Here is an 8,409-nt window from a genome sequence, read left to right on the forward strand (position 1 = left end):
AGTTTATCTTTTTCTAGTAAATATGATCCAGTGTAATTCTGTTATTGTATTAGCAAACTATATTTGGTTCAGTTGCTCTAAAAGTTCAAATAGTTTCTCTTTATAGAAGGATGGTGTTGCATGTCTTAGAATCAACAATATGGTTCAGATTTGCATCAAAATTCACATCAAACCGACTCAAATCCATACAGAAACTATTTGGTCAGGAGCTTGTCTTCTGACCAAAGTAAATACCCCTACCGGAATATTTGTAAATAATTTGCATAAAAACATTTTTATAAAAATACCAAATAAAACCGTCTCAAAAATATTAATGTCATATCAAATTTAATTACATAATTTGTCTTATTTTGTGTACATAATACTCACGTAATTATCTATACTATTAAAAGAGAAGTATAAAAATAAAATACCCATTTATTTTTCAACTTATTTATACTGGCATGCCACTGAAGTTATTAATTAACTTACCTTTTATGATTTTTTGTTTTTCTTCTTTAATTAATGTATTTCCAAAATCAAATTCTAACTAAAATTTATGGCAACAATAATTAATAAACCTAGGTTTTTGTATTCTTTGTCTTTTTCTATTTATTTATATATGTGTGTTTGGAAATAATTAATTCCATATATAAATTGCATAATTAAATACATACATTATACGGTAACTATTTGACTAATTCCATATATACATAATATATAGTATATACAACAAATTTACTATACATTATCATTAAATTTTAATCCATAAATAGTATATACAAAAAAATATTATATATTATCATAAAATTTTGATCTATAAAAAAAATAAAATACATTTGTTCGGATATATAGGTCATATTCTAAAAATATTGATCATACAATTGATGGTTTAGAGGATAAAATAAAACTAATCAATATAAACAATAAAATTATTGTGTTTAGAAATGTCATATTAAACAATTATTTGAACGGGTAAATTTTAAAATATATATTATAACTAATACAAATAAAAATTTATTTATAAGAAATAAAAATAAATATCTACGCGGACGCGCGGTTCAAGCTCTAGTATTTGATTACAACAGATGTACGGTTTTCCCTTTTTTTTTTTTTGACAAACGGTTTTCCCATTTATTTTGCTATTTTATATCACTAGCTTTACCTGAATTTTTTTTTTTTTTTGTGATTAGTTTTGTAGAATATTTTTTTTCATCAAGATGTGACTCTCATTTTAATTAAATGTTGATTTGCAAATCCAAAGCATTTAAAAAAAAAATAAGTATTCTTCTTCAGTACTATATAAATAAAATTTCTTCAAAGTACAAAAGTTCCACGAGCATAAACAGAATTATTTAAAAAAATAATAATTTGAAACACCAACCAAAAAAAACATCGTTAGAATAAAAGAAAGACAAGAATCAAATAATCTAAACAAACAAAAATTTATAATAGCTTGGGCGCAACAACGTACAAGCATAACCGCTCCGATCGAATAGAAGCAAGTGTGAGACACTATATAATAAACGTAGACTTGAATTGATCCAAAAGATTCACCAATTACTTCTCTACTCTATTTTGTTAGGGTTTGAGTCACATCTCTTCTTATATTTTTTCTTAGTGTGTCAAAGGTGCGACATGGCGGTTCCAAGGAAACGCAAACACTCTGGTGAAGAGACTCTACCTGAAAAGAGACAAAAGAAGACCATCGAAGCTTCTAAATTTGCAGAACAGGAGAAATCAATCACAGCTTTGATCAGACTTCGTGAAACAAAGGTGGATCCCAAGGTTACGCGATTAATCCATGAGAATACGGCTTGGAGAATTCGTGATCACGATACAAAGACGAAGGAGGGCGAGGTTATTACAACGAACCAGGCCGTGACAAGATTGAGAAACAAAACCACGGTTTCAAAGACTTGATAGCAAAGGCACGTGAGAAACTGCAAGAAAAGCGGCAGGTTGATGATAGGAACACTGACATCGAAAGCCAGAGGATAGCTGCCCGGTTAGCCCTAGACCAGATAGTAGAAACTGATGATGATTTCGATGATCATCTTAAATATCATACGGAATTGCAAAACCTTGGGTGCGATTTCATCCGCGATCAAGTCAGTTTATTGAAGATGTTCAGTTTGCTGTCAAGAGGCGACTACCACATTGATGAATGAATGAATGAATCTAACTCGGAACTCCCTACGGTCTGGTGAATATATTCAGTGAGAAAGACTTCTTTGTGTAGTAGACATGTTTATCTTTCTGTAGTATTTGCAATACGATCAAACTACTTTCTGGTTTAGTTGCTCTAAAAATCAAAGTTTCTCTTTGCATGTCTTCGAACCAACGCTGTTGCAGATTTTCATCAAATTAAACAAAATTCACATCAAACCAACCCAAATCCAAACCGAAATTATTTGGCCATGAACTTGTGTCACCGAAATAACCCAAAGTTTATATGCAGAGCTGCAAAAGGACTGACTAGTCAAACTTTGAAACACTATTAAGATTCAGGATCTCCCTTCATCTGATGTCGGATGAAAAGTTTGGATAGAGCCTCCGTGAGTGTTTACTACTACTTGGGGGCGAGGATAGCAGATGCAGCAGCAGCTTCTGCAATGAGAGCAACTGGTTGACGAGCTTGAAGGCAAGCCCCAATGTCAAAAGGGTGCAACTCTGAACCATCATAGAGAAGATTCAGTCCTGGAAGAACCACTTCTCGGCTATCTGCTTCATCTCCATCTGCCTTTGTTGCAGTTGAAGGTGCATTCTCGTCTATGGTCCTAGTGGCAGCCTCATATACAGGGCAAGTGTAGGATCTGCGACCACCCCCAAAAGTTCCTCAAACACTGAGACAAGAAATAAATAAAATTCAAGAAACTAAACTGACCTGAGAATGCTACCATCGAAGCTTAGAACTTCAGTCCGGCAACGTTGGCGATTAGCGAGTTTCAAACGTTGAAATTCGCTCGAGGCACCTGAAATTGGGGAGGAAGGGTCCACGAGTGGGTTCCATTTGCCACTTGCATAGTTCATGAGCTTACTACGAGGAGCCTCCTTTGCTTGTTCTTTCTGGTAAAGAAGTTTAGCAGCTGGACCTGTTGCTTGGTACTGTGCGCATATATCTTTCAACCTTTTCCTTATGCACTGCATTGCATTGTGCTGTTCCATGAGCGAATCTGCTTGAAGTAACTCTGACGAGACGATTCTTTTGCAGATGTGGTTGCACAGCTTTGGACTGAATAGTGGCAGCCCAAACTCCACGGTTAAAGGGACCCATTCATACTTCTCATCATCATCCGGAGAGAAGTAGCCTGCTGGATCCTTTGCTTTAAAAAGTTTCAATAGGCGAATGTAACCGACTGTCCACAGCTCCATGTTGTTCGCCAGCTTGGTTAAGAGAGAGTTCAGCTTTGTGTTTTCCTCAAGGGGAAGTCCGAGCTCGTCGGCGAAATGAGGAATGGAGCCATCAGAGTTCTTCAGGGGTAATGGTATATCTAAAGTAACAATTCTTCCAGAGTTGTCAAGATCATGCTTGCTGAGAGGCTGAACGAGAACAGCTGAGCACTTGAGAAGGCAATTCAAACAGTGTAGCAGTATACTTCCTTTGACCAAGTTACCTTCAAACTTGTTTCCTAAGCCACCAACCGAAGATCCATCCCAAGACCAAATGAGAGCTTTCTCACAGCCAGCTAGTGGAGCAGGAAGCATCCGCAGACACTGCCCTTTCATCAAGATAACCGACAAAGGCCCAGTGCCCACGGTTGAATACAATACCAGTTTCATCCACTGTGTCATCGATGAATGGGAGGGAGGACCGAAATGAACGGGGCCTGAAGGTCCAGGTAGAACAGTCGTTAGAGGAAGAGGAACCATTGAAACAACGATATCGTAGTCTCGGGAAAACAAACGATCTAGAGTAACTGGTGTTAGAGAAGCCAGACTTTCACAACGAAGAATATCAACGCGATATCTCTTCCTTTTCTTGTTTCCTTTACTGGTGTCGGGTCCTTCTACGGTGATCGGCTTCCCGTCATTCTGAAGGCTTAGGTTAGAACTAAAGGTCTCGGTCAAGGCAGTAGTATCATCGGCCAGTGTAGTTGCAGCTGCTTCATGTTCAGAGCTTTCAGGGACACGCTCTGTCGACATGGGATCCTCGTGAGGGGCATCTGAAACCATTGAAGCCTCACTATTTTGGCTGGTTAAAGAATCTCCAGAATTATCAGGAGAATTGACATCAGCAAGAAGAGTTACAGCCTCATCATTAATCGAAGTTCCAGGGCCCATCGTATCAACTGCAGTATCAGTAGCAACTCCACCAGATATCAAACATTCCAGGACACAACGAAGGCTAAAGGCATGGTTTGCAAATTCTTGCAGTTCACCCTCAAATTTTGCTCCCTCTAATGTGCTCAAATCCTTGCAAAGGTCCGGGATACTAGTATGCCCGAGCTTTCCAGCTTCATAGAGTGTTACAGCATGAGACTTCAATCCTATAACAGTGTTCATTAACATGGATGGAATATATTATAATAATGCAAAAAGTATAGTTGATATTTATGGGCTATCAATAATTATAAGTTGCGCATCAAATGGAACTAGGAAAGGATACCTGGCGAAACAGAACCCATCATTAGATATGATGTTATGTTAGCATCGACTATGAAAGCAACTCGAACATGACTCGAACGTAATCCAGAGCTTTCTGACCCTAAATTATCTCCATTTTGAGCCGCCTCACCATCAGCAGACATGTAGGAAGCACGAGTATCGTCTTCATCACTGAGGATGGCACGTGGAGACCCAGGCATAATCTTATCATGAAGCACAGAAGCCGGATCAATTAGCTTTACAGCCCACCCCAAGCGGCAAACAAAAGACGCAGCAGCCTGTAATTGAGCAAGGTCAGCTTGCAAAGTGGATGCCAGCTCTGCAACTGTTGAATTCTCATTTGAAACTACAAAAACTGCATAGAGTAATCTGCAAAATGAACTTACAGCAATTAGAATTCTATTAATCTCAGGGAACTACATCCAAGATGAGCTAAGCTTCCATGTAGCGAAATAGATTCCTTACTCTTCAATGGGATCTTCATAAGACTGCTCTCTGTTGGAGATGAACCCTTCAAGCTTTGAAACTGAAACAGCGATGCAATGAATGTCAGTGAAATCTTAGTCTCACGAGACAAAATCCCATACTGACATACTGGAATCTGAGAGCAGACTCCTCGCTTTGTTCCAAGTAAATAAAAATAGCATGAAATTGTATTGGCATAAACTCACCTTTAAAGCGGTCATCCTGGTAGACTGGGACATCAAAATATATCAATCCTCTTTGGTATAGACCTTTTATGACTTCCGGATCAAAGAGGACATATGCATTAACTTCCTCTTTGCAAATTTTATCTATTGTGGCCGTCTCATCTTCTGAAAGTTTCTATGCAAAGAACAAAAATTAAGATCTGCGATCAGACTAGGAACAGTACGATTGCAGTGACATCTCAGTAGTTCAGTATGAGCATAATTGGTTTCAGAAGCAAGAAGCATAAAAGATATAGACAAGCTTAGATCACCTTAAACTCTTCTATGGTGAAGTTAACAAGGCAAACACCCCACCAAGGGTCAATAGGGAAATCCACAGGTTGAGTAGGTAAGAAATCTTTCGCAATCGATTTGTTCAGCTTCCACATAATTTTCTGGAAAGCTCAACACATACATGAAAAGAATTAAGACATAATAGAAGCTGGTGGACAACATCCAAATTGACACGAGGAAAAGTGATTCTTTATGATAATTTCTTTATTTACAAATTACAGTGTCAGAAAATGAAATCAGGAAATACTATATCTTGAATTTCGTAATCTTTGAATTCTCGTATTTTATACACAAACAGATTCTCCGAGTAGGAAGTCAAAGCAAAACAAAATATCAAGAGTGTAACTTGGACAATATATCAGTGCAGATTATAGATGCAGAAGTACCTTAGATCTGCATTTATTCATGATATCAATGAATTCATTTCTCCCTATGCCCGTAAGCCTGAAAGCATCTGCCGCACTGAAGTTTGGGATACTGTCGTAAGGTTGCTCTGTGTCAAATAAAAAAGGAATGAGGATGAAAAACTCGCTGGCTAGTAGAACTTTAAGTGAAAAGTGAGCTATAAAGTGAAGCAACAATATACCATTACGCATGACTTCAAATATCATATCACAGTAGTATCTGAAAGGTGATATCCTCATCACACGGCAAACATGCTCCGCAAGGTGATAAGGAAACAGCTGCAGGTAAATGTTAATAGCAATTAAGATTACGGATCCTGTGGCAGTAACAAGAAGAAGAAAAAAAAAGTCCAAATCTATATCAAAAAGCATCTCGCCTTGTATCAACAGTGTCAAATCATAGCTCTCATTCAGAATAGTAGCATTACCATCACAGACTTGTCTAAAAATTAAACCTTGTTTGCCACTATTACTAATCCCAGATTCTAGCAACTTCAGTAATTTCCAGAGGAAGCTATTGAATACAAAACAAAGAGGGAGAAAGACAAGAAAAGAGAGAAAATATAGAAAAGGATAGGCTATTAACTCTACTCTAGAATGCCATTAAAATAACTAAAAGGAAGATTTCTTAAAGAGTAAATCCATCAACACTTACGGCCAGATTCTTTCGCAAGTAACGCATCATATCTTCATAATATTCACCTTCTTTGCAAACTTTACAAGCAAAACACGTATTCCAAAGGAGTCTCTTTTTAATACAATGCTCAATAACCCTGCATAAAACAATCACAATCAAAAACAATGAAAAAAAAGATACTGCTACTACCCAAAAGGTAGAACATAGAAATGCTAGAAAGCAGCTCAACACCAATAAATAATGACATTAACGTTCATTGCTAAAGAAAGTCAAGCTAGTATAGTAACCTTCTATGCCATTCCTCCTTGGAACCAAGAATAGACTGAAGTCGTTTAGGGAGGTTCTCCCATGGGCATTCTTCCCTTACAGCTTTCGATATCAACTGGTCCTCTATGGTGACTGGAGTGTGCTGCATCTTTCCCCCCACCTAGAAGTTCCGTATCTTCCAAGTAAAACAATAAATAAATAAGCTTGAATCTCAATCCAATGAAGTCTTCCCACCGACAAGATCGCAAAGCCTAAGATCAATTTTCCATCGCTAATCGTCTTCGTTTCGCGTATAAGCTTACTAGAACACAGGAATGCAGTCTAATTATGAAATCCAAAGAACATTGGCGACTAAATGCAGCGATCTCGAGACTAGTGATCCGTAACACAATAAGAAACTCGAAAGATGATGAATTGAAGAAGACGAGTGGCGATCGGAGATTACCTGAGCTCACCGGCGATTCAAGAGATCAACTAAAGTTTTCTTCACCGGAATCTCATGAGATCTGAAGGAAGCGCAACCTACGACTATGTACGCTCCCTGGGCCTAAGTTATGAGCTTTAAAATGATATGTGGGCCCAAACATCATGGTCTATAAAATAATTAGAAATGTAGGCCCAAACTCCTCCTCGGTCATACTATTGTATAAAGATTTATACACACATTCACCTGAAAAGCAGCTTACTCTCTAAAAGACTAGGCCTGGACATCCGGGTCTTCGGGTCGGCTTCGGGTCGGGTATTATCGGATCCGGATCCTTCGGATCCTAGCAATTTAGACCCATATAGGTACCTATAACTTTTCGGGTCGGTTCCGGGTCGGGTCTTGTCGGGTCCGGGTCGGTTCGGATCTATAATTTCAATACCCGTAAAATACCTAAAATTTTTGGGTATATTTCGGATCCGGGTCGGTTCGGGTATTTAGGACCCGAAATAGACTCGAAATACCCGAACTGGACCCGAAAACTCTAAAAATACCCGAAGGACCGCAAAAATACCCAAAATTTATCCAAAATCAGACCCGAAAACCCAAAACATACCCGAATTTTACCTGAATACCCAAATTATATTTTCTAAAAATCTAAAATTTCACCAAAAACCTACAATTATACCCGAAAATCCAAACCCGAAACTTTAAAAAAAAATCCAAAATACCAAAAATATACCCAGTCACCCAAATATACCTAGTATATACAATTATTTGCGGGTACTTCGGGTACCCGAACGGGTCTCGGGTAGGACCCGGACCCGAACCGAGACCTGCGGGTCCAAAAAAAAAGACCCAATAGGTACTTAGCATGGACCCGGACCCGGGCCCGGACCCAGACCCGGACCCGAACCTGTATTTTCGGGTCGGTTCCGGTTCGGGTCTTCGGGTCCGGGTAAAATGCCCAGGCCTATAAAAGACTAGGCTTGGGCTTCCCCGTCTTCGGGTCGAGTTCGGGTCGGGTTCGGGTTGGGTATTGTCGGGTCCGGGTCCTTCGGATCCTAGCAATTTAGACCCATATAGGTACCTATAACTTTTCGGGTC

At 38.7% G+C, this 8,409-nt stretch overlaps 2 protein-coding genes across 4 annotated transcripts; one reads left to right on the top strand and one right to left on the bottom strand.

Annotated features, from left to right (window-relative positions):
- Positions 1-1,617: 1,617 nt before the first annotated feature.
- LOC106373746 lies at positions 1,618-2,150 on the top strand. The gene is made up of 2 exons (XM_013813879.1): positions 1,618-1,744; positions 1,825-2,150. Exons 1-2 carry the CDS (start codon positions 1,618-1,620, stop codon positions 2,148-2,150), a joined length of 453 nt encoding a protein of 150 aa, XP_013669333.1.
- A 139-nt stretch (positions 2,151-2,289) lies between these two features.
- LOC106376795 (protein FAM91A1-like) lies at positions 2,290-7,522 on the bottom strand. 3 transcript variants are annotated; one of them, XM_013816919.3, is made up of 11 exons: positions 7,324-7,522; positions 6,899-7,053; positions 6,630-6,747; positions 6,157-6,253; positions 5,957-6,063; positions 5,549-5,671; positions 5,259-5,412; positions 5,053-5,113; positions 4,589-4,956; positions 2,867-4,469; positions 2,290-2,795 (listed from the first exon to the last, which is right to left on the bottom strand). In XM_013816919.3, exons 2-11 carry the CDS (start codon positions 7,024-7,026, stop codon positions 2,552-2,554), a joined length of 3,003 nt encoding a protein of 1,000 aa, XP_013672373.1. In that variant the 5' UTR covers positions 7,027-7,053; positions 7,324-7,522; the 3' UTR covers positions 2,290-2,551. The 3 variants fall into 3 exon arrangements, with proteins under 3 accessions (XP_013672373.1, XP_048619594.1, XP_048619595.1); XM_048763637.1 differs by having other exon boundaries at positions 6,899-7,179; positions 7,324-7,409; XM_048763638.1 differs by lacking the exons at positions 6,630-6,747; positions 6,899-7,053; positions 7,324-7,522 and having other exon boundaries at positions 5,549-5,679; positions 6,157-6,259.
- Positions 7,523-8,409: the final 887 nt, after the last annotated feature.

Source organism: Brassica napus, chromosome C7 (genome assembly GCF_020379485.1).
Source record: "Brassica napus cultivar Da-Ae chromosome C7, Da-Ae, whole genome shotgun sequence".
Classification (NCBI taxonomy): Eukaryota; Viridiplantae; Streptophyta; class Magnoliopsida; order Brassicales; family Brassicaceae; genus Brassica; species Brassica napus.

Bases quoted from the DNA above. Each gene is read 5' to 3' on its own strand.
- LOC106373746 (XM_013813879.1), top strand. From the start codon at position 1,618: ATGGCGGTTCCAAGGAAACGCAAACACTCTGGTGAAGAGACTCTACCT. The intron at 1,745-1,824 runs GTGAAACAAAGG...CACGATACAAAG, and splicing joins CACAGCTTTGATCAGACTTC to ACGAAGGAGGGCGAGGTTAT.
- LOC106376795 (XM_013816919.3), bottom strand. From the start codon at position 7,026: ATGCAGCACACTCCAGTCACCATAGAGGACCAGTTGATATCGAAAGCT. The intron at 5,413-5,548 runs GTGATCTAAGCT...TTCTTTGCATAG, and splicing joins TCACCATAGAAGAGTTTAAG to AAACTTTCAGAAGATGAGAC. The intron at 5,114-5,258 runs GTGAGTTTATGC...TCGCTGTTTCAG, and splicing joins CCAGGATGACCGCTTTAAAG to TTTCAAAGCTTGAAGGGTTC.